Source organism: Alligator sinensis, unplaced genomic scaffold (assembly GCF_000455745.1).
Source record: "Alligator sinensis unplaced genomic scaffold, ASM45574v1 scaffold755_2, whole genome shotgun sequence".
In the NCBI taxonomy this organism is placed as follows: domain Eukaryota; kingdom Metazoa; phylum Chordata; order Crocodylia; family Alligatoridae; genus Alligator; species Alligator sinensis.
In genome coordinates, this window is record NW_005841883.1 from 3,028,492 (window position 1) to 3,054,820 (window position 26,329).

Consider the following 26,329-nt stretch of genomic DNA (forward strand, 5'->3'; position numbering starts at 1 on the left):
TTGTGAGTCAGACAGACTGCATCCTGTACCAGGGTTCCCCAAGAATACAGAGCTGAGACGTAACAGTGTCTGTGTATTTGATTTGCACCTTTACTATTTGTAGTGCAAACGTAGTGCTGGTACAATTGTAGTGCAAATTGTAGTGCAATTACTACTTGTAGTGCTGTTTAAATTTCCTAAGTTATTAATAGCTTAATTTTGAAAGGGGAAACTGATGATGATTGCATGATAAAAGCTTTGTACTCCCATTGACACAATATCTCTCTATGCACTAGTTTCATGGGTGGGTGTGTGTGTGCAGGGGGGTGTAGTGTAAGAGTGAGGTGTTGTAGTCATGATAATCCAGAAATTATGCAAAAAGCAAAGGTTTTTTAGGATTATATCTTTTATTTGACCAACTGTTGTAGCTGGGATAGAGTTAGACAAGCTTTTGAATGCAAGATGTTCTTCCTCAGGTATATATTAATGGGGAGGAAGGAAAAACTTACAAGATAAATTTACAAGATTGTGCAGGAGGTTTATAATGGCACATAGTGCTTTTTAACTTGACCTGTTGGATATTTTGATGTGATAACATCAGCCTAGCGCGGCTGACTGATCTTACATGTAGTTATAAAGTCTAAACTAACTTTGTACAAAATGATGGAGGTCGAAGTCCACCAGATATAAACCATATGGACCCCCAGTATATAAGTGGTGGACCTAAAGAATAGCTGTGAATGTTTGGATGAGAGGAGCCCCGTGGTTAGCATAGTACAGGGGCAGGCAATTATTTTGGGAGGAGGGCCACTTACTGAGTTTTGGCAAGCCATCGAGGGTCACATGATAGGCAGCTAGGGGCAGATAAATATTAATTTTCTAAATTTTTAGGGGCCCAGTGGGCTGGATAGAATGGCCTGGTGGGCTGCATTTTGCCTGCATTTTGCCCACCCCTGGCATAATAGCTAACTTGTTTAGGTCTTTTATCTTTACAAACAGATCTTTTCATCCAGTTAAGGGTCGCAAAAGGCTATATAAACATGTAAACAATATTTCACATGCCATATGATAGTATTGATTGAAACCAGTTGACTAACTAATAATGAAAGAAGGCCATCAAAATGTGAATATAGAGCAGTGATTCTCCACCAGAATCCCAGAGCAGTCAGAGATGCCACAAAATCCTTTGAAGGTTGCTGTGAGGTTTGAGGAGATAAGCCAGGTGTGAGGAGATAAGGATATAAGTGTAGGATCAGGCTCTTCCCTGCCTGAATGATCCTCCATGCATACCATACTGCTTGGCCCCTCTGCAATGAGGCAAGTATGAAATAGGGTGCTGCTCAATTCATAAAAATTATGAAGAAGTGTCTCAAGTCTTATGAGGGGTACCTTGAGTACAAAAAGGTTGAGAACCACTGATATAGAGTCTCTCCATAGAAAGAAGGTACTAAATGGGCTTTTTACCTAGTATTGAATAAGAGAGTTTTAATAGTCATAAGTTCATTTTATGGCTTTTGTAGAAATTTCACCCACTTAAGGTAACTGAAGTCTTCAGTTCACTTAAGTGGGAGGTTTTCACATGGTTTGTAAAACATTAATCCTTCTTTTTAAACCCCAAGGCTCTTACAAAGTAAATTTTACAGCCCTCTCACAAAGTGAATAACTTGCAGTCAAAATAGCAGCAAACATTGTGTCATACTTGCTTCTCAACCCTTTCAACTTATTAACTATGGGGATATTAAACCAGTTGACTTAATTGGTGAGTTATTTTGCTATGTTGACATGTCTCCCCTTGTAGAGGAAGGAGAAAGAACTGTTTCCAGAATGATAAAAAGTTCTTTTTGAGCATGTAAGTGTATGATTTGTCTCAAGTTTTTACTCCCACTTGACCAATTTAAATCTGTTCATTAGATTGATCACCCACTGTTTTATGATGACATTTTCTCCAGTCCTCACTGCTGTAATGCATTGTATTTCTTTGGTTAGCAACATGCATGCTATATACATGTAAAAGCACAACGTATCTATTGCAGTAGAAGGCAGGGCATTGTGGCATCTTATAGGCTGGGGGTGGGTGGGAGGGGGGTGGAATTATTTTTGGCCAAAGGGCCGCTTACTGAGTTTTGGCAAGCCATAGAAGGCCGCATGATAGGCAGCCAGGGGCAGATAAATATTAATTTTCTAATCTTTTAGGGGCCTGGCGGGCCGGGTAGAATGGCCTGGCAGGCCACATCCAGCCCCTGGGCCGCATTTTGCCCACCCCTGTTATAGGCTAACTCAGAGAGGCATGAGCTTTTGTAGGACACAGCGAACTTTCTTAGATGCTATGAATGGACCAAAATCCATTCAGAATATCGGAGAAGATAGGCTGCAGCCTACCGAAGTTCATAGTCTCTTTTCAGACCCAAGTTATGCACTTAAACGTGGTTTTGAATGTATACTTGAAGGGATGTTTGGTGAATGGAAGTTAGAGTATTTGAAGAGTTGGTCTCTTTGAGGTGCAAATCTGTTTCCATCATTTAATCGCACATTACTCAGCTCTTATTGGACTAATGAATGTAACGTCTGTTGTTTAATGTGTTAATATGTTTTGACAGTTTTTCAGCATTCCTTTTTACAGTCAACTGCTCTGATGTAAATTTGATTGAAAAACCGTTTAAATGTGAATTCTAGGCCTTGTCCAGGCATTCAGTTTCTCCTGAGAGAACTGCTGGTCACTCGGGAGAAACCACGAGTGTACAGGCTTTTTCTCCCAGACTAAAAATGGTCACTGTAGGAGAAAACTAACTTGGGCACAGCCAGGGTTAAATCACTTTCAGAAGAGTTTCTCCCAGGAGAGCAAATCTCTGTACATACATGGAATTAGTGTTATATGAGTTTACTTCATAATAATTTTTGGCGCAGTAAACCTGTCCTGGGCAGGTGTCTACACGTGTGGCCATTTGGGAGCAAATTTGCTCCTCGGGACACTAGCTTGCTCCTGGCCTCCTCTGGCCTGGCATCAGCCCCATAAAGCAGCCAGGGGAAGCTGATAGCTCTGGCTGCAGCTGCCTGTGGCCAAGGATCCTCTTTGAAAGCCAACCCTGCACAGTGTTCTCTGGCCACCTGCCTTCCTGGCTTAGAAAAGGCTGCAGAATGTTGGCACAGCCCTCTGTGTCTGTGTTGCCAGAGTCTGTGCCTACCACATGATGACTGCTCCACACCCAGGCTGCAGGAGCAATGACCCATGCCCTAGGCTCCTGCTCACTATCTTGTTTGCTGCACTTCACCACTGTAGTGACCGCCACCTGCCATAGGTCAGTCTCAGCCCTGCCTGCCCCACCCTGTGCTGCACAGCCATGTGGCCAGGCTCACTATGGTGTCCGAGGCCTCCTGCCACTGCGTTGCTGACACCCAGCCCCTTTGCTGCTGTCTGGACCCCAGCAGGGACACTGATGATGCACACATGGAGGCTGCCACTGATGCCATCCATGAACTCCTGGGGCTACAGCCCCACTGCCTGTGGGCCCATTCTGCCAGCCAGGACTAATGGCTGCATGTCGTCCAGCACACCTGGGATGACTAACAGTGGCGGGAGTCCTTTCACATGACCCGAGCCACCTTCCAGGAGGTCCTTGAGGAACTCTGCCTGCATCTAGATCGGCAGGCCACCACCATGTAGTTTTCCCTCCCCATGGAGACCCAGCTGGCCATCACCCTGCTCAAGCTGGCCATGTCTGCTAGCCTGCGCTATATTGGCCACCTCTTCAGCACAGGCAAGGTGACCACTGGGGAGGCTGTCCTGGAGGTCTGTTGTGCCCTCTAGGACGTGCTAGGGCACACTGTGCTCTGAGTGCGCAGCCCCCTACAAGTGGTAGCAGGGTTCCATGTTCTGGGCTTCCCCCAGTTCATTGGGGCCTTGACAGGGCCCATATCCCCATCACCTGCCTGCCCCCTACTACAGCCAGTGGGGCTTTCACAATGTCGTGCTGCAGGCCATCATTGACTACCATGGTGCCTTTACCAATGTGAGCACTGGCTGAGTGGGCAGTGCCCATGATGCCCACCTCTTTCACAATTCCTCCCTGCCAGTTCTGGTGGGGAGCAGGTGCTTTATGCCAGCTGGGTGAGGTGATGGTCCTGTCTCTCCTCACTGGGGAACCTGTTTGCCTATCCACTCCTCCCCTGGCTTATGTGGCTCAACATTGGCCAGCTAGAGCCCCACCAGGCATACTTCAGCAGTGCCTGGGCTTGACCCATGCACTGGTGGAGTAGTGGACCTTCAGGTCAGTAGTGGACCTCCAGGCTGCAGTGAAGGCTCCAACAGGCCATCTGCACTAGAATACATGTCATGGCTCTGACCAGGGTCCTGGGGTATGAGGATGTGGTCCAGCTGCCATATAAAGGGCATGGACCTGCAGGCAGCCCCCTACTGGTGGTTGGGGTCAGTGATGCTGATTCACTGTGCCCTCAGGGCCTTGACCTTTATGTGGCACTGGTGCACCTGCGCTCCTGCATGCGGCCCAACAGGCCTCGTAGATGGGGCTGTTGGAGTGCCTGCTTTGAAGGAAATGGCTCAGAAATTCAGCTTCACCCCACAGTGCCATGAAGTCTGCCATTTCCTCCTAGGACCAGTTCTGCCCCTGGGGGGTGGTGTTTGGCATCGGGGACAATGCCAGTGTGGCTCCCCCAGGGGCTGCGTGCAACACTCTGGGTGTTGCTAGGCCCGGGCAGGTGCCCAGAGCAAGGGCACAGCACGGACATGCAGGCAGGTGGTGGGGCTGTGCTGGAGGACAATGCTGGGGTCCGGGCAGGCTGCTGTGCCTGGCCTGGGGCCACTGCTGTGGGATCCAGAGGCCAGAGGCTGGCTGCAGGTGGCACAGGGCCTCAGGGTCACTGCAGCATTTTAAGGGGCAGGCTGGGGCAGGCAAAGAGGCATTCCAGCCCTGTGGCTAGAGAAGCTCCTAACCCCATGACCCTGGGACTAGAGGATGCTCCCCTGGTGGTGGGGCTGACTGGGAGCAAATTTGCTCCTGGTTGGTGTCTACACATGCACTACTGTGCAGTAACTATAGTGCAGTTAATTTGCTACCTGCACTTGCAAGTAGCAAATTAACTGTGCAGTAGATTAATTTACTGGACAGTAAGCATCTGCACGTGTAGATAGTGGTGCTTTACCACGCAGTCAGTTAATCTACTGTGCTGTAAAGTGTTTTGTGTAGATGTACCTACTGACAAGACAGGCTGACCATGGGCCATCTGGGTTAGCCAATCAAGGCTGCCCTATTGCACTTCTTTTATTTTGTCAGGCAGAATAAGGGAGACTGAAGAGCATACTGAGATATGTGCACAGGGCTCCCCCCTGCTGTTCACTCTTCAGGGCCTCAGCATGCAAAATGTCTGTACTCGTGGCTTTGGGTAAGTTTTTCTACCATGGGAACAAACCTGGGAAAATTCTCCCAGATCATTTGAATATGTGTACTCAGCCCTAGTCTCTCTAAACCTAATCCTATGAAATGATTAACATGGGATTTGAAGGTGCTGTATACCTCAGGTCCTTTAAAAGTTCTCAAAAAATCTGTGAACAGTAATTCCAGTGAGAAGTTCAAAATATTTAAATTGTTGTCTTATAGTTTGGCAGTTGAGGTTGCACATCACAAAATAAATGTAAGAGCTGCATGTTTACTTAAATTAGTGCTTTCTCCTTTGGTTATTTTAACTTCCCATGTAGTTAAGAGACTATATAGTTTGTGGCCAAAGGCATCCTGTTTAGGGGGACTGATGGAAGAAATGTATTTTAAATTTAGAAAAAGAGACTGACCTTCAAACTTTTCTTGGGGAAAGCATAGGCTGTTTTTATATCCAGTGTTGATTTCTGTTTGCTAATCACAAAAATGTAACACTGGATGTGACCTCAAGATGAGTCCATCCCCCTGCAGTGTGTCAGGAGGATGTATACCTAGACCATTTGAAACAGATGTCTGACTGTGCTGAATCATGAATCAAATAAGTAACTTCAGACCTTGGAATACTTGCTTCTAAACACTGTAGTTTATGCATACTGTGAGCTAATGTTCATTTGTTGTTTTTTTGTGAAACTTGCCTGGAAATAGGAAGTAAGCTGCTTCCTGCATTTGATTGCATACTGAGGATTTATGGAATCTGGGGTTGGTAAAATTTAGTCACACGTGGATTATGTCTTAACATGAAGAGGAGCTGGAAGATGGAAAGCAGCTACATTTATGTTGGGGATTTATTTTTAGGTGTTCTATAATACACACGCATACATTCACACACCTTGTTAAACAAAGAATTCTTCAACATCCAGTAAGTGGCTGTAGATGGATAGCTTTACATGAAGAGTTAAGAAGTTAGTTATTATCTGAGTCCTTCAGTTTAAATGAGCTTAAAACAAATGATTCAGAGGCATGAATATCTGAAATGCAAGAATCTTAACAGTTTATTCCTGCGCATGTGTGTTCCTTGGGCTTACCGCTGACTGCTGTGGGTGGTGCTGTTGAAATTGGCAGGATTACTTACTATAGGAATCTCTGGGGATGGTATTAGATGTGTACAACTGGGTTGTTAACCTATCTCTCTCTAAAGTACAGTTACTGTCCTGAGATTAATATACTACTCTCTCAGTGATAAGCATTATGCTCTGGATTAGCCAGACAGGAATATTACTCCTGATAAGGGCCTCTTTTAGCTCTCAGTGTAGCTCACGTATTTGCACATCCCTGCAGTTTTTGTGCACATGCTTCTATGCAGGTTTTTAAAATAAAAATCATACTGGCCTCTTTTTAAAGGAACCTTCTGTGCTAATGTGTCTTTGCTTGCAATAACCTTTGAGGAAAAGATTTCACAGGGATAGAGATTTAGCTAGCAAACATACAAATGGGGAACTTTTTAATACACCAGAGGGATTATAATTAACTTCTTCATTTTAACTTTAGTATTAAGGCACATAAAGCTTAAACTGTTTAATAACTAACCTCAAGCTTCTAAAAATAGCAGTAAAAGTCCCCCAAGTATAAAGCTGATTTTAAGTGCAGTAGCTGGGTTCTCTGTCTGAGGTATATATTTTGCCACAGACTGCCTGATGCATTACATTGCTTTGCAGTATGTGTGAGAGTAAAGCGGATGAGTCTGTGCATCAAGTAGAATGAGAAAAGAAGTATTAGCCACAGGGTTAACATGCACAGTATGGTTAATGTCAGGTGCTTGAGGCCTTTCAGACTGAATACATAGAGGGGCTTTTCCTAATCTCTTTCCTCCCAAATTTCTGATGAGGGATTGTGTTGTGTTACTCAAAAGCCTACCAGGCCACTACCTTGTGCAAAAGAACCACAAAGTTGTTCAGCACAAATGCTGAAAGGCTAGGCTGCCTTGTGGAAACATCTCATCTGTCCTCCCACTTTGCCTTTTCCTCTAATCTGTGGAAGAAATGACTCCCTGTTTCCCAGCAGCACTAGGGCAGGGACATTATACAGCATCACTGACTGGTAAGATGAGGATTTCAAAAGTGTCTACATTATCCAAAAACTGGTTTGCTTCCAACAAATTTACCTGACCCTCCATCACACTGACACCAGGCCTGAAAACTGCTAGCATCTTCAGACAAAGAACAAATCTGAAGGCCATCTAGTCAGATGTGGTGTGTCAGTGCCCACTCCCAGGTCTTTTCTTCTGCCTCCAACTCTCACCACCACTGCATCATGCAAAGAAAATCAGTGAGCAGTGAACCACAGTTGGGCTAGCTTTTGTGGGATGGCTAACCCATTTTGGGTCATGGTGTGGTGCTGAGATGAAGGAGCTATTGGCTGACTTTGAAGGCTCCTTCTGTCAAAGGTCTGAGAACCTAGTTTGCTATGGCAGCTAGGAACTGGCAGGCCATGGTACACTGCAGTGGTCTTGCTCCCTTGGCAGCCATGCAAATGCTCTGTGTTCAGCTTTGCACGCAGTTGGTTGTTGATAATGTAGGGTGGGCAAGCAGGCACATGCCTCAAGCACTGCCTAAGGGCAGGGGTGCTAGAAGGATTGGTGGGGGGGTGTTACTGCTTGCCTTGCTGTTGCCTGCCTTCCTGGCCATATCTATGTACCTGTGACGCAGGCTGCTGGCACAGGCAGTGTGAAAGATCCCAAGGCATTCTGGGAATTGTAGTTTTGTGGAGCAACAGTGGAGTTTGCTGTTGCTGAGGGAAGAACCGACCCATTTTTTTGCTGATGAATTCGAATTCAGTGTGTCTGGACATGGGCTTCAGTGAGCAAAAAAAGGGGCGTGGGTGAAGAAATTTTACCCTGGCAGCGGCAAACTCCACTGCTTGTCTAGAGCCCCAGAATGCCTTGCAGTGCGTGAGACTGTCTTGCTCTTTGCTTGTTGCTGTTTCTGGACCTGCAGTTGAGAAGGTACGAGGTCGGGGAGAAGGGTGAGAGATAACTGTCCCAGATACATTTTTTCCATGCTGAACTTCTAGGGAACAGACATGCAGAGGCCTTGTCCGTTGCGCTGATGGGTGGTTGGAATGCAGAGTGAGCTGTGATTTCCTTTAAGTCCTTCTCTGCTGTCTGAACATGGGTCAGCTGAGTTGCAGGGATTTTGAGCATTTCTTCCCCTCCTGAAAGTGACAGGAACCTGCAGTCTTTGACATTTGAGGCCTTTTTTTTCATTTAGGTGCCTAAATATGTACTGAAGAGCCTAATTAGGGACCAGAACTTGAATGTTTTGGATTAGTTTTGAAGCATTTGAGTACATTTTTCTTGTTTAACTGCATTTCTGCTTGCATGTCTTACAGATTGAATACTTGCTTAAAAAACTCACTGAAGCAATGGGGGCAGGTTGGCAGCAAGAGCAGTTTGACCATTACAAGATCAGTCTCAACACCAGTCAAGAAGGTCTTTCTGTATGGGAACTGATTGATCTTATTGGAAGTGGACAGTTCAGCAAAGGGATGGACAAACAGACAGTATCCATGGCAATTAACGAGGTCTTTAATGAGATTATATTAGATGTATTGAAACAGGTGAGAACTGCATAAATGTGTGAAAATGGAATAAATGTGTTACTGAATTAAGAGATCATTTAAAACTTGTATAGCAGTTTCTTTACCTACTTATTTTGAAGAAGTCCAAACACTTGTCAGCTTTCTGAAGATTGACTACTTTCACGGGTTTTTAAATGTGACTTTTTATTTTTCAAGCAACTTCTTTATGAAAGCAAAACTGCAAATATTAAAAGATCTATTCATTCCTTATAGTACTGTGAGGTATTAGTATTTGGAAAATAGTACTTAAGAACCTAAGGAAAACTGGCCTTTGCATTTCTGACTTAAAATACAAACTTCTTTTTTATTGGTATTAATAATTCACTAGCTAAGAGAATATCTACAAAAAAATTGTTAGAAAATTTTTTAAGCTTTTATGAAAATATTAAAATTTAATCTGCAGCTACTTTGTAGAATAAAAGTTGTGTACCTGGTAGATGTTTTTATGATGCTAGAACTGTCCACTGGTCCTAAATATGTAAGGCTAAACTGGTACAAAAACTATGCATAAGCAAGCCTGCGCACTGTCTAAGTCTGCCTAATAAATCGTAGGGTTAGTAATTTATTAAACTGAAGTTGGTCAGAAAATAATAGATCTGTCTTGATATTCATAAGATATTTCTGTCAGTCTTCTGTATCTCCTTTCCTCCCCCAGTTGGAAGGATTGCCATTTTACTATTTTATCATTCGGCCCCCAAATATTTCTGAAAGTCCAAGAAGGGCTGTAAAGAACTAAATTTCTTTCATAGGAAAAAGATCTTCCTTAAAACCCTAAATTAAGCATGTGTGTGATACTCTTTTCAGGCAGCGTGCCTCCACCTATCTAAAGTTGTAATTCATGCTCACATGTACCATATGGAGGACTATCTGTCATCTTTGATTTCTTCATAAGGATAAAAAAGGCTTTCTTGGCAGGCTTTCGAGATCCATTCAGAAGTCGTCAGAAAGTCTTGGCACCAAACAGTACTCAACAATGCAAAGCATCTATTCTAGTTAACTCTTGATCAGCTGAATTTTGTCCTCAACCATTCTGCTGATACTGTTAAAATACAATAATTGGCATCAAGTCAGTTCATCGTCTGGGATTTAAAAGGAAATCTTGATGGGTGGGGTGGGGGGAGGGAGGAGGAAACATTTTGTGTTATTTTAAAACATTTTCAGTTTTGACACCATACTGTCTGATATAAGGTTTGGTATCCTATCTTGACTGTCTCCTTTCTTTCCTCTCTGGTGACTCTGCCTTTGTCCAGGAATATTTCGCTACTTTTCAAAAAGAGTTTCCTGTTACAGGTTGGCCCCTGTTCCTTACCCAAACCCATCATACTTACCATTGGCAGAGGTGCAGGCACTGGTAAAATCTCAGGTACCTTAATTTCTAAGTCAGAGGTATCTCTTTAAAATGCCTATGAAGAGGAAGAAATCACAGGGAAGAATTTTTTTTATTAGTAAGAGGAGACTGTGTGAAAGTGAATTTTATCTAAATATATACTCACTGAGGATACAAATTCATTTGAATACAATGGGCTGTATTCCAGCTTTGGGCACAGTACTGAGCAAGGGAGTTTTGCAAAGCAAATGGGGTTTGACAGTCTGTCTTAGACATACTTTGGTCTACGCAGTTAGCATCTGGATATCTCAAACCCCAAGTTATCCTGACTCCTTTTCAGGATGATAATTTCAAAGTATTAATAAATGATGTGCCACTTCCTGACATGAGTTTACTCCCCTCTTTTATTGTACATTATTCTGGACACTCCAGAATTTGCAATAAGGTTATGCAGTGCACAAAATTTAAATTTGTGACTTTATTTCTCTGAAAATATAATAATAATACTTCATACATTGGTAATTAGTACCCCCAAAAGCTTTTCCTTTAGGAGTTATTAGAGGGGCTGTTAGGAATGTACAAGAAGCTGATTTGCAGAAATCCTAACAATAATCTGGTTTTTGTGTTTTAACTTTGTAAAAATTACTAAATACATTTGTGAGCAGGAAATTGCCTGCCTGGTTAAGGATGGATTGTGCGAATCACGCTACATATCGAGATTCTTTTTTGCGCTCCTGTGTGGCTACCCAGATCTCGGAGACTGGGTAGTTAGGCGTAAACAAAGTTTATTTACTCGCTCCCTCCATGAAGCAAGTGAGCGGGGAGGCCAGGGAATGGACAGGGCCTTGGCTCTGGGTTATTCCTTGTTATCTGGAGGAGTGGAGCATGCATGAGGTAATAGCCCTTCTCATCTGATAGACATTAGCTTGCCTGCGAGGAAGGAAGGAGACAAATGAAGCTTAGGGAGGTGCCCTTTAGTTACAGTCTCTCTCAAACCTGCTCCGGGAGAGGTGCGTCTTATCCTGGCTCAGGGCAGTACCCAGAGCGGAAATACAGCCCCTTGTATTTGAATGAACTTGTATATTCAATGAATACATTTCCCAGTCTTTTCTTTCTATTAAGAAACAAAATCCTCTCTGTGACTTCTTCCTCTTTTGGATTCATCCTAAAAAGGCAACTTTGAATTACAAATCAGACTACCATGCTCCTTCGCCAACTGTGGTATGATGGTACTTTGTCTACAGCTAGTTTAACTGCTGGACTCTGAGTCTGTCAGTTTTCCTCGTTGCTATGTGAGAGAGCCACACAAGCAGGGCAGGAAAAAAAAGAAATATGAGACTAATTGCAAAACCAGCATAGCAGCAGGGGCTGGGATAACTTAGACAAGGATAGAACTTAAACTCATCTTTTGAAACTGACTATAACTTAGACACTGATAGAACTTAAACTCATCTTTTGAAACTGACTAGTGTTCAAGTTGATGCCCCTTCTTAAAAGCCAATAAAATCAAATGTTTGGTAGACCATTAAGTTATTTATCTTTCAACATGCACATCCTTTCCTGTGGAATATCTTCTCAAATAGCTTTCACCACACTGGATAAAGAACAACAGGTGCGTGGCTTCTAGTACAATAATTAATAGTGCAACAATTAATATTGACCTACTTACATTTTTAATCATCAGACTTCAGAGGTATACCTAGTTGAGAGGAGTGGCAGATCATTCACTTTGTAACCAAATCCTTAAACTTTGCACAAATTTGGACTAAATGTGGTTTATTCTGGGGATCTAATAGAAAGTCAGGAGGAGTGGAAATCTTAAGGGCACATTAAAGCTGTATAATTGTTGGCTGGCAGCTGCTGAAACTGCATGTTTGCCATGGCTTCAGCTAACAGAGAGCTCTCAATTTGTCTCTCCTATTTGCTAACTGCTGGTGGTCATGGTTCTTAAAATAGCTGGCGTTTGTAATTATACATAAACATGTAGTATATTTGTTATGCCTTTGTGTAGCTTAAGAAAGGATGCTAATTTTTCTTAGGTAAATAAATCTTTGTGACCTCTTTAATATTTCCTTTGTGTGAAATACAAGCATGTAGTTGCTTGCATTTCACATACAATTCTCCATGTGAAATATAAGAAGGTTCTGGTAAACTTTCTTGCCCCAGGGAAAAGAAAAGGGATGTGACCTTGAACTCTTTCTGCTTCAAAAGAAAACTGCAGTATTTTTCTTTCTCACAATTATATCAATTTTCCACAAAAAATAGAGAGGCATTAAGTATAGCGCTTTTGTTTTTCCCTGGCTGCTCCTTTTACCAAGAAACATTTGGGAAATTGAATCCACTTTCAAGTATAGTTAATCAGTTACCAGATATTCCAAGTACTTTTAGATGATTTTTCCAACTAAGATCCCCATATTACATCAAGAATAATACTTCCTTGCTAAGGCGTCAGTGCTTTTGTTCAAGTTACCAGTAAATGTAAATAAATGGAGCCAAAATTCCACTAATGGCTCTGCTTCTAGTTCAGCTGAGAATGAATCACTTTCAGTTTTGTCAGACTTCTCTTTCCTGGTTTCTGAAAGGCCATTTACTATAAGGAGTTTGAGAATATCAGAGGTCAGGAACCGGAGACACACTTCTTTCTTGTATTTAAGGTTGATTGAGTAGCTTTCAGAAAAACTAAAATGCTGTGGGTGAAGTCCTGTCTCAATTTAAATCAATGGCAAAATTCCCATTAAGGTCAGGATTTTGCTCTATGCTCCCACAACACAGCAAAAAAGCCAGGAGTATGGTTTCCACTCGCCTTCTGGTTATTGGGTTATTTATTTTTAAAAGGTTTTTGTTTTTAAGAATTCAGCAAAATGAGCAATGTAGCAGAAAATGTTTTAGGGAAGTAGAAATGCTTGCAGGCAATGGTGGTTTTGTTTGAAACATGCACAATAAGCAGTAGGCTTATAATACCTAGCTTCAGGTTCTGTGGACCTTGTTTAATGACCTTTAAGTTGATGACATTTTATATGTGATTGTTCTGAAGTTGATATCATCAGACATTGTGGGTGCCAAGCAAGGTGCTTAGTACTTCAGAAGGTTTGAGGAGGGGGAAAAGAAGTAAGTGGTTAGCAAAAAATTTTCAGATGGCATCCAGGGAATGTATAGTAATGTTCCAGTTTCTACAGATAGCTTTCCTGTCCACAAATACAAGAAAGAAAGTGCACATGATTTCCATGAATGAAACCACACATGATGACATGCAGGTATGGAACAGACATAGGTAGCGTTAAGCACTTAAGTCAGTGATTCACATCCTTTGCAGTCTCAAGGCACTCATTGGAAAATGTCAGCTTTTAGTTTTCATTTGATTTTTTGACTACAGAAAAATAATAGATCAATTCTTCTGCTGAAAAGAACTCAAAGACCACAACAGGTCAGAATCTCTGGGTTTATCCTGTGAACAGCGTTTGGATATCTAACAGTGTGGAACCTGATATATCCTTGTGTGGAAGCTGTGGCACCCTTGAAAGGGGTGCCCTTGCTAGGGCACCCTGCTTGCCAATCACTGACTTAAAGCATGATCTAACTTGTGCCCTCAGGCCTTGTGCTTAAAGGCCAAACCCATACAATAGGTACCAGACACTTAAATAATCACTATTTTTACAGGGCTATATGTTGAAAAAAGGCCACAGAAGGAAAAATTGGACAGAGCGTTGGTTTGTACTAAAACCCAATATTATTTCATATTATATGAGTGAAGATTTAAAAGACAAGAAGGGAGACATCATATTGGATGACAACTGTTGTGTAGAGGTAAGAATGAATTGCAACTTTCTCTAAATATAGAAATATACTATCTTCTTTGGAGGTAGACTCGCAGTATTTGCTAGGTGATACTGGAGTAGTTATTTTTTTACTCTGTATTAGTGGCTCCCTCTGGATATTATCTCTAGATTTTATTTTTATAAAGAGTTTATAATGAAACCACCTTGCATTTGTACACACAGGTGCTTAAATGAGAAGTGTCAGGAGTAAAAGTTAACAATGTTCTAAGGATTCAGTTGTCCAGGAACAGCAGCTTTTCCTTCTTTAGATACCCAAACAATTGTATGTGCAACATAAAATATGCAGTTGAAATATACCATAATTATAAGCATGTTTAGCTGTGACTAATCAGCACGCAGATAGGACTCTGGTCCAACATAGTATTAGATTCACTGGAAACTAATGGTTTGTTTTCTATTCTAGTCCTTGCCTGACAAAGATGGAAAGAAATGCCTGTTTCTTATAAAATGTTTAGACAAAACTTTTGAAATCAGTGCTTCTGACAAAAAGAAGAAGCAGGAGTGGATTCAGGGTAAGTTTTTTGAAGTATCAGATATTGTGGGAGTTAAGATCCCAACTTGGCCATTCATTTAAGCCTATGCTTAAATCCAGGATTTTCAAAAGTGATTAGTAATTGGGTGTTTACATCTGTATTTGAATGATCAGATTGAGATAATTTAAAGGGTGTCCAATTTATCAGGTAGCACTAGCCACCCAGCACAGAGAGTTGGACTTCTTTCTGGGGTATCGGGTTAGGCAATGAAAAAGTGGCATTCAAGGTTTCTTGAAAACCTTAACAAAACACTTGCAAGTTGAATCTAGTACTGTTTTGTGAGTTTGGATGTTGTAGGAAAAGCACATGATGGAGCCCTGCAGACAGGTAGTTCACTTTCAGCAAATGATTTGCTTCAGCCATGTACTTTGGAATGGCCAAAAACTAATCTAAATGAAACAAATGTTTTGTTGTTTCTAACACGCATTTCTTGTCTGATCTGGATTTAAATGTTCTGGGAGTAAAAGTGAGTTGAAAAATATTTGTAGTGGAGGAGATTTGGTTTAATGTGCTGAGATGAGCAATTTTAGTTTAATTGCTTAGTTTGAGGCAGAGTGGTTTAGTGGTCATGGCACAGGGCTTGGAGGCAGGACCTGCTGTGTTTACAACCTGTCTCCACTCTTGTCCTACCAATCGATGACAGTTCTTTCCAGTGAGGATAAGAGTGGGTTTGGCTTGAATCCTGTCTTCAAAGGCCTCTACTTAAAGCATTGGTAAGGCCACTTAACATCTGTACATCACTGTAATCCAGAGCACTACATATTATTTTCACTTGTTTTGCTTTAAAGTACTTACTTGATTTAAAGTAACACATGACCTCTAGGCAAAAATTACCCTGCCCTAAAATGATCTTGTTTCATAGTTGTAGTTAGTTTATTTCTGTTTCATTCATTTTTCTAACAGTCAATTATTTTTGCTGGCTTTTATATTCAGTCCCTGAAATACAGTTAAACCAAACTACTTTTGTGCTGGAAGGAATTACCTTGTTTAATAATGAGTACAAGCAAGATGAGATGGTGGTTGTAAGAGAGAACTTCAAGTAGTACTAATGGTTGATTGCACCTAGAGAATAAAAGTGCAGCTGGATTGGGAACACTAAAAAAAGCTTCTAGGGAAGTACATGGACATTTTGCACTTCTTTTTTATCTTGGGCCTTATCTCTTAGATGAGTCACACAATCATTTACATACAAAACCTCTTAACCTAATGCCCCATTAGAAATTAACCTTGATGACCTGCAAAATAGGGTTGGTGTATTGGAAATGCTGGATAGTCCCCTCATTGAGCTATGAACAGCACTGCATTATGTAGAATGCAGTCACTCACATAATTAGAGTGAGGCAGGAGGAGGAGCAGGCATGCATGATTAAAACAATAGCATGGCTGTTTTTAATAGCAAGGCTATTCAGAGTTTAGTGTTACTTCTAACTACTATTTCCCTCCACCTCTGTGGACTCTCTTCAGCCATTCAGACCACTGTAAACCTGCTGAGGGTGGGGAGCCCTCCACCTCACAAAGAAGCACGGCAGAAGCGGAAAGAGTTGCGTGAGAAACTTTTGGCTGAGCAAGAGGAATTGGAGCGGCAAATGAAAGAACTCCAAATCGCCAATGAAAACAAACAGCAGGAGCTGGAGAGAGTGAGAAAGGTGGGAGCAGCCTTCAAGTTTTCAGCTGTCCCCAACCAGCCTAGAACTTCTTAAAGTACTAGTATGTCAGAGCCAGATGTGTGTTTTCTGTGCAAGTGTAAGGAGGTGCACTGAGCAGGCCCCTTGAGCTCTGCCTAGCTCAAGATCCCAAGAGCCAGGAGGGACAGACAAGGAAGTTTAATGCTGGTTCCAGAGGTGGATCTAACGGGGTGCACTGGTACAATTTCACCGTTTCGAGTCCTGGTCTACTCAAAGTTTAAAATCAACTGCCTGACAGTGGTAGCATTTCGAGTTAGGCAGCATGGAGGGAGTGAGTTAACTTCATGAGTCATTATAATCTACCAGATTCCTTCTATCTAGGCACTCCATTCCACAGGTGTTAACAGCCATCTCTTTTTAATGGTTTTGATGATGCGCTAGTCAAGCTAGCCTTTGTTCTGTAATTCTGCTGTCTATTAGCTGCTCCTGGTAATGAAGCTCCTATTTCACAGCCCTGTAGATTATTTTTAATTCATTCCAATGAAATTATATTTGTTTTGCTTTGCTTTTAAATGGACTAATACAGCCCTAGATATCTAGCATATTTGTAAAGCTTCTAGTTTATTTTTAACTGGAGAAAAATGAGTTATGTTCAAAATCCTAGATCTGCCCATGTGTGGCTCAGCCTGGAATTAGGTGGGGACTAAACCAGGCCTTAATGGAGATAATTGCTACAACAGTTTTCTAGAGGCTGTTTTAATGGATGGTTTAGCTTTGCCCTTGTCTCCCAGAGAGGGTGGTTGTAAAGCCTGTGTCATCTCAATATAAGGGACATCCCAGTGATCTTTGTAGAGCAGCTTCATTCCCTGGGTGTGGCTTTAGGCCTCTTTAGGAGCCAGGAGGAACTAGACACTTTCACCATTTCCACTGGGATTTTCTTAGTTTTACTGGATTACAAAAATCACAGAATGTGAGGTATCGTGGACTGAGAGGAAAACCCTGTCCCACTATGTACCTTACAACAATATGTACAAAGACCATGAATGGATTCAGGATTTTAAAAAAGGGAGGTGCAGATAGTGTGGCACATCATCATATATAACATAATGCACATTTTTCTCCAGTTAGAGAGAAACTAGAATCTTTACTTGCATACTAGGGGGTTAGCAGTATATTGTTCAGTTTAAGATCAAAGCAAATATTGAAATGTACACTATTTTGCTAGATTTATATATAAAGTTTTAAAAAAAACCACAAACCAGGCAAAAAATAGTCAAAATAGTCAAAAGCTGTTGTGTCATTAGTCATTATAGTTAAATGTACATCTCTTATTGAGGTTCATAAAACAAAAGCTGGCCTTCTTGAGCATCTTGACCATACCGCCAGTATTTTATAGTCAGCCATTTCTACACCTGAGTTAAGGTTAAGGCTAGAGCTAAAAACACTCTGCAGGGCTGTGAAATGGAAGATACATTACAACAACTGGCTGACAGACAACAAAATTGCAGAAGAAAGGATAGTTTGAATAGTGGAACATCAGGACCATTTAAAAGGATAGAGTAGGGATGTCGAACTCATTTGGTTCCAGGTACCAGGCAAATGGTATGGGGACAGTCCATGAGCCACTGGGCTATGCAGCTTGGTTGCAGAGCTGCCACTGGTGCTGGGCTGTGTAGCATGGCCCCTGAGCTCCAGAGTATCCACTGCATGCATGCAGCACAGCCCTGGGATGGCACATAGCGACTCTGGAGTTGTGCTGTTTACAGCAGCAACTCTGGTTCATAAACTGGAATGAGTGCTCCATACAGCACACAGGGCCATCCAACATGTCCCACATGCTGCCTGCGGGTCACTCTGAGGCCCATGGACAGCACCAGAAGACAGATAATGCAGCTCTGCAGGCTGGATCTGGCTCGCAAGCCATATATTTGATACCTCTGGGATAGGGTTAACACCTATGAAGTGGGGAGAGATTAGCAGGAATCAGGGAGAGGATAATGAACCAGGATGTCAATTGGCTCTTTCAGCACTGCCCAAATAGAGATGCTGCTGCCCCTCTCAGGCAGTTGGTTTTAGAGTTTGAGTGGATCAGGAATCAAAAGGGGGTGCAATTGCACCATTGCCAGATCCACCCCTGACAAACACCCCTTGAAACATGTTGCCAAATATTTGTGTGCCTGTGTATAGTTCTGTTGGAGCAGTTTAGGCATTGATAGTTGAGATGAACATGCAGTTCTTGGAGTACAGTTTGTTTATAATCAAACTAGGATCAAATTTGAATAGATACTGCAGAACCAGGTTCAGAAAACAAAATAACTGACATTGGCAGAAAGTTTATAAGTAGATAAATACATCTTCAGAACGCTTCAAAGAAGTTAAGTTTAGATTAAGACTAATTGGCAGATGGTTCTATAAACAGCCCTAATAAGCACTACACATCTGCCATTCCTGTTCAATATAACAGCAGATTAAATATCCCAATCAATTTTGGATGCAAGAGAGGTCTTCATCTGTGTGATAGCTCCAATGAGAGGTTTTGTGAACATTAAAATATCCGTTCTGTTCTATTTTCAAGTGGAAGGGGGGCATTATTCATCAAGAAAATAACTGCCAATCAAGCTTTTATTGACTAACTATATTTTTAATTAAGTGCCTGTTGAACTTAAAAATATAGACCATTTTTATCCATAGTACTGCCAACCCCGTGTTTCAGCTGCTACATATAGTCCTTCCTGTTAACAAGCAACACCAGAACCTTACATCAATCTCCCCGTGTTGTACAGTGAAGACAGCTACCATTTCTAATCATTAGGGGAAGAAATAGCCAGATAAATGTATTCTTATTTTGCTTATAATTTGAAATTTCTTTCCTAACATCACACTTGCCATTTCTGGATCAGCAACAGGCCTACAGTCTGATTTGTCTTGGGAACTATCGTGCTAGACATGTGTTTTATCCCAGTGCAGAAGGGAAATTAATTGTACACAGTACTTTCCTTTTAAGCCCCAAAGATTCTGACTGCATGTCTTAAAATTGTGATATGTTGTATCTAAAATAGTTATAACTTCTTTTCTCTCTGAGAAGTCAGGTGAAGAACAAAATTATTCTTTTAAGGCTCTAGAAAGAATTAAAATGTAGTTTTCTCTTGAAAAGTGGTGTGCAAAGACTAAAGGGACATAGCCAGAGGCGAGGGCTGGGGGAAGGGAGAGGTAGGGAGGGGGGAGGGGGAATGTTATTGGCATTCTTTTTGATGATCTGCATTTATCAAATAAAATGAATCATTGAGTCCTCAGTAGCATTAAACACATTCAGAAGGCTCTTTGGCCTGTATCTTCTGCTCTGTTCTTCTTTTTATGTTGTTCATTTTGTTGACTCTTTTTCTTTCCCTGGTCATACCATCTCACAGTACACATGCTCTTTGTAGTGCTGATTATACACACTGTTTATATTTTGTGACATACAGCATGTGAAAGGAATAGAGGTGCAATGATACATTGGTCCAATATCGGATCAGTTCCGATACAAAGAAAATTGGCTATGTTGGAAGTTGGCCTGATGGGGCCGATAATTTGGCTGATAAATGCCAGCGCATGTGCGCAGGTGCAGCACAGCACTCAGGCAGCGAAGAGCAGAGGCTGGCAGCATGGAGAGCGACCTCCAGCTGGTAAGTCTGTTGTGGTGTAAGGGGAGGGAAGAGGCTGGGGGCAGGGGAGCAGATCAAGGCCCCCGCGGTGAGGGAGGGAGGCGGCAGGTGCTGCCCAGCTAGGGCGGGGCGGGATGTGGGATGGAGGTGTAGCTCATCTAGGGGGGCAGCTCCTGCTACTGCTTGTGCCCAGGGAGGACACCAGGGGTGGGCCCCAGATCTGCATGGGGCAAGCGGGCAGACTGCAGTTGCAGGCTGGAGCCAGGCTCTTCTCACCAGGGGCTGGGCGCGGAGCGGGGGCTGCGGAGGGGGCTGCAGCCACCCCAGATTTCACCATAGCTCTCTCCCAGCACTGCCACTGCATGCCTGGCACAGCCCCGGCTCAACCCCCAGCCCACCCCACGTGGGGCACAGGAGAGAGGGCATGGCTCATTTGGGGGGGGGGGGGGGGCAGCACCCTCCCAGTACCACTGCCATGCACCCAGCATAGGGCTGGCTTTTCCCGGCACATGGGGGGAGGCGGGGGTTGAGCCAGGAAAAGCCAGGTCTGTGCTAGGGGTGCAGCAGTGGCGGTGCTGGGAGGGAGCTACGGTGAAATATGGGGTGGCCCCTCCGTAGCCCCTGCTCTAAGCCCACCCCTGGCGAGAAGAGCCTGGCTCCAGTCCGCAGCTGCAGCCTGCTCACTTGCCCTATGCAGATCTGGGAGCACATGCCCTTCCCGTCCCCATGCCTTCCCATGGCTCCAGCAGCAGTGGGAGCCACCCCCTTCCCAACAAGCCGTGCCTCCGTCCTGCGCACCGCCCTGCCCCGACTGGGCAGTGCCTGCCCCTGCTGTCTCCCTCACCACAGCGGGGGTTGATCTGCCGCCCCATGCCCCTTACCTCCCCACTCCCCTTCCACCACAACAGATTGACCAGCTGGAGGCAGCTGTCCATGCTGTATCAGACATTGGATTGGTATCGGCTGATCTACTTCCTTAAAAATCAGATATTGGTATTGGCCCCAAAGATCTCTGTTGGTGCATCCCTAGAAAGGAAGCATACACTTTCCCCTGCTGTCCTTGCTGGCTATTAAAACTCATGTTCTTTAGCAACATGACATGAAAAGCAGAAGTTCTTTCCTCATAACCTTCTCAATGCAGTTGATTTTGCATTTCCATTGAAAACACTTCTTCCTTTTTATCTTGGGCACCTCATAAATGGAAAACGGATTATAAAACATTTAAGATAAGATCCAGTTATGAAGTAACCTAGAATGACTGGACATAAAGTTTAACGGCAGTAACTCACACTTTGTGTCCAGTGCTGACATGCAGTCTTAGGCTGTTGTCTTGCAAGTATACCCACAATTAACTTTTCGCATGTGACTAACCAGGGCAGGCAGTGTGTTTTAAAATTTAAGCTTGTGGTGTGTTGTGTGGAACAGGGGTGTTATAACTCCCAATTTTATCACAGGTCTGATATTTGTGGAGGGGTGTGGGGGTGTGTGTCATACTTTAAGGAAAAGGTGATGGGGAGTGAAAGGGAGGAAGAAATGCTGGATTGTTCTCCCAGCAGTAGTACATTGTTTGGTGAATGGTAATGGACACAGAGGTGGCAGTGAGCCAACCAAAGAGATTTTTGAGGCAAGTAGCGCCATTCAGGTAGTAATTCCTTAAAACTAAAGAGCGGCACTATGAACAAACTATCTGCTGCACTTTCACGAACTAAAAGTATGGGGCATTTTTGGTGGAAGAATTAGGAGCTCTTGACTAGTTCAGAAAACATGCTTAAGGGAAATAGGCTACATAAGCTCCTGGAAACTGAATAGTGCTGGGAAGTTTGGAGCTCGGGCTGCATCTGTCTGTGAGCCAGCAGCACACAGGGCAACTCAAGTGTACTCTGAAAATACTGTAATCCAAACCTGTGTATGTGCTGGTAATGATCCATTTAACAAAATTCTGAGATTCCCCTTAATCTCCTGAAAGGGTAAAATTCACCCCATAGAGAGACCAAGTACAAGGCCCTTGCATTCTTTAAGTCAGTGGGGGTGGAGGGCAACCTTTTTAGCATATGTGCCACACATTAAACCCCTCACCCTTACTAATTTGCCACTCTGATCCCCTTTCCCTGCCTGATCTTCTGCTCAGCTTTCTGTTCCCTACTCTATGTGCTTCTTGTCCCCTCCCAGATCTGCCACATGCTACCCCTGCTTTAAGTGATGCATAGATCACGTGCCTTCTCCCCAGAGGTGAGTTGAAGTTTGAGCACACTAAAGACCACCTCCTCCTCTTTGGAACCTGATTTATATACTTCCTATTCAAAGGCCAGGAGAGGGTTTTTTCTGACATGAATTCAGGGTAAAAATGTATTGGTCATCAGTCTCTAGCAGCAACTAGGACCCAAGCAGCAGTTGGTTCTGCCTTGGCTGGGATCCTCCTTGATGCCTGCAGGTGCTATGAAAATGCATGGGTCAGCTTATACAGCATCACTGGAAGGATTGGGGCTCTCGGATTCCAGTGTGATAAAGCTGCTGATGTGCTTGGCTCTTATGTTCACATTGGTTGTGTTTTGTCCCATTAAATTAAGAATGGTGGGAGCAGGTAAATTTTGAATAGCTGTGGTCAAATACTAGTTAGGTGATTTGTAAAATTTCTTAAGCAATCTAAGAGTCCTCCTTTTCTCCCTTTTTGCCTTCGTATTGGTCAGCATTCATCGTTTCTGTTAGCCAACGGCCAGCTCATACAGGCACAGCCTAATTTTGAGTGTCAAAAAGGAGCAAGAAAGTTTCACATCTCTCCCAGAGAGCTGATGGGGAATAGGAAACTTGCATTTAGGCTTGGTTAAATATCCCAGCCTAAAATATTGCATTAAAAAACACTTTCCACAATGGTCATTCCTAAAATTGTATATGGATTTATTTGTAGAGATGACATTGTGAAGGAATTATTTTTGTTTGGAAAGGAAATTGTAGAATGCTTTGCAAGTTAAACATGTCCTATGAGAATCGGTCAGAAATTTCACACAAAGGCTAAGGCTCCTAGCTCTTTCTGTGAAAAGATAAAGGGATGTTGCCTTCATCGTGGAGTGAAGGTGGTACTAATAATTGGCTCCAATCTTAGCTATTCTTATGAATAATGTACATATGATTACCCACCATTAATGGAACAAAGTCTAATTGAGTCAGTTAGTATTTAATAATTTGACTATGGGAATTATTTGTTTTCTAATGTTGAATTACTGCCACTTTAAAAAAAAAATTCTACCTCTGTACACACAAACATTCTTTGTTGCTCAAATTTCTTGAAGGCAGGTTTGCCTAAAGTTGGAAGGGAAATGGTTTTCCTACCCAGCTGAGGTTTAGAAAAATTTTCCCATACCAAATTGGAAGAAAAAGTTATTCTTAGAAAACATTTTCAAACTGAAAACCTATAGAAAAATGTTGATATCAAGTTTGTTGATGATCATTTTTTTTATTATTATTATTCTGACCTTTTATCATTTGTTTGCATTAAAACTGACTTTTCATTTCTAAATTATAAAGGTTCTTTCTGGCCCAAATGGGGGGCGGGGAGGGAGGAGGGAGAGAAAGTTGCAAGTTTTTTTTGAAGCAGAGCTGCTTAACAAGTTTCCTATCTCAGAAACAGTTCTGGCTTTAACAAATTCACTTTTTGTATAGTAAAAACTAAAATGTTTACCTGCTAAGGTCATTGAATAAGAGCTCCTTCTTTGTACAGCAACTTGAAGAAGCAGCTGCTCGGGCTGCAGAAGAGGAGAAGAAACGTCTTCAGACTCAAATGGAATTGCAGGACCGATTCAGTTCAGAACTTGAGCGAGAGAAAATGGTAAGTTTGTGATTGCAGAAAAACTCTTTGTGCCAGTATCTAATAAGCTGAGCTTTCGCTTATGACTTTTGCTTGTGGGCACTCGGTAATCAGTTTCTAACTGGGAGTGTACAAACATGGACATACAGTATCCTCATGCTGCATTGATATTAAAAAATGTCCCTCTCCAGAATTACAGGGCCATCTTGATTTTAACCTGGTTGGCATATCAGTGCCAAAGGGAGAAAGACTTAGGGGGGATTTCTTCATGATTTTAAGTTTAATTTGATTCTTTCACTCTTAAAATTCATCATATTAAAATCATTACAAGCTTTGCAACTCTGTTGTTTATGAAAATGGTAGCTCTTAACTCTTTTGTTGCAGTTTTCTTCTAATTGCAACCTAAGTTTTCCAAGTACTTTACAAGGATCGAGAAGAGAAGAGTGATAGGGGTTAAGCGACCTGTCCAAGGTCACAAAATCAGTTAATGGCAGAGCTGGGGATTGGACTCAGCTCTCTGGACTCCCATGCCTCTTGCTTTAAAAACCCAATTGCTATCGCTGAAAAATGTTGAGCGTATGTAGCACATGTTAAACTCAGGAAGCGACATACCTGGTGGTATAGCCTTACAACCTTGAATTGGAAAGCCCAGGATCTGTTTACTAACTAAAAGATTAATTTTATAATTGTTCAGGGTCTTAGTATTGTCTTAAATGTTATATTACAAGTTAGTTACTAACAATAAAGGACCCTAGCTGTCACTCAGACATGGCAGAGCCTCTTGACATGAAGGGCATCTATATATGTTCTCTAGGGGTGGGGGTAGGCAGTGCCTGGAGCATCTCGTATATCAACACCCCCGCACTTCAAAATGGCAGTGGGGGTGCTTTATCTCAATCTTGTTTCATGAGCTTTAGATAAAGCGCCTCTGTTGCCATTTTGAAGCAGGCGGATACTGATATATGAGACATGGAGGCTGGCTGGAGCATGGTAATTACCATTAATTAATGATTAATTGAATCTGCTCCAATGTGCTGTAATTACAGTGCATTGGAGCAGCCTCTGCATTCATGTATAGGCACCTGAAGTTAGCATGCTGAGCTGGTGACATGCTGACTGTACTATGCCCATGGGAGTCCTGGGTTTTATTCCTCCCTGCACTTACACTCCTAGAGAGATTTGGCTTGGCTGGGGAGGCAGCAACCATCTCTTACTCTTGCATCTGTTGTTCCCTCCCATGGCCTTTTATCCTGGCATTGGTATGAAGGAACTTTCCCCTACTGGTACTTTCTACTCCTGAGTTACTTTAGAGGTCCTGGATTCTTGCCATGCCTGACATATGGAGAGTACAGGAAACTAAGTAGAAAACCTTTAACATAAGGCTTGGCTTATCTATGCTACAGAGTTGTTGTATTCGGACATCTAGGTCTATTCTGCCAGTAAAACCCTGTAGTGTAGAATAGGGTGTAGAATTGTTCTATCAGCTTTGCTGGACTCCCTGCTCTGGCTAGAAATTAAAAAGAGGAGTAGAGACCGACCGAGTCATCAAGAGTCACCTTTTGCCTCTTGCCTTTCCCCTGGTTTCTGTCTTTACTTTTGTGTCGCTCTAACTTACTCCTTGTTTACTTCTCTCCTGCTGCCCTTGTTCCTCATCTGCTTTTCCAAACTTTACCCATGTCACAGTTACCACTTCACCCCATTATTTTAGATATATAATTGTAAAACTTACCAGCGCTTAGTAAGGGCTTGTCTAATTGAATCAGCTCAGTTAAAAGGCTTTAACTTTTGTGTCTGGACACTATTTATTTTAAAGCTGGTTCTGGCAGTTTAGCAGTGTCTATACATTGACTGGCATGAATCAGACTGCACTGAAACAGGTATAAACCATCATAAAAGTATCCACTTGCACAACATTGGACCAGTTTGACTGAACTGAGGTCAAATTGCTCTTTTAGTAATCGGTGTACAGGCACATATAGGGATGATGTGTTCTCTTCATCTATCCTTTACATTGCCAGGTAAGACAGCAAATGGAAGAGAAGGTTGCTCAGAAATCATCTGAACTGGAACAGTATTTGCAGAGAGTGCGTGAACTGGAAGAAATGTATAAACAGCTACAGGAAGCTTTGGAAGATGAGAAACAGGCACGTCAAGATGAAGAGACTGTAAGGAAACTTCAAGCCAGGTCTGATCTTAATCTTACAGGTCACAGTAGAAATAAACCAATTCTCTTGTGGGGAGGGCCAGAGAGAGGTAGGGGTTGGGGCCTGGGGTGTCAGCATCTGTGGGAGTCCCCTGGATAGTATGTAGCAGGGAGTTTGTTTGTTGGTTTATTAGATTGACATCCCACCCTATCCAAATGGCTCAGAACACTAACTAGAAACAAACAACCCAGAGGCAGTTTACCCAAACACTTCCCCTAAACTTGGGAATTCCCACTTCCCCAAAACAATGCCGCCTTGACCAACCTCCCTCTCCACCACAAGTCATAGATTCATAGATGCTAGGGTCGGAAGGGACCTCAATAGATCATTGAGTCCGACCCCCTGCATAGGCAGGA

General features: G+C 42.7%; 1 protein-coding gene across 2 annotated transcripts in view; it reads left to right on the forward strand.

The window, feature by feature from the left end:
- The window catches only part of SWAP70 (switching B cell complex subunit SWAP70), a 70,050-nt gene that overhangs the window by 35,866 nt on the left and 7,855 nt on the right, over window positions 1-26,329 (forward strand). For both annotated transcript variants that reach the window (XM_006017674.2, XM_025196712.1), the window contains 6 exons: window positions 8,754-8,981; window positions 13,987-14,133; window positions 14,569-14,677; window positions 16,163-16,344; window positions 23,683-23,790; window positions 25,788-25,954. In XM_006017674.2, the coding sequence (XP_006017736.1) occupies window positions 8,754-8,981; window positions 13,987-14,133; window positions 14,569-14,677; window positions 16,163-16,344; window positions 23,683-23,790; window positions 25,788-25,954 (941 nt within the window). The remainder of the gene's footprint in view (window positions 1-8,753; window positions 8,982-13,986; window positions 14,134-14,568; window positions 14,678-16,162; window positions 16,345-23,682; window positions 23,791-25,787; window positions 25,955-26,329) is intronic.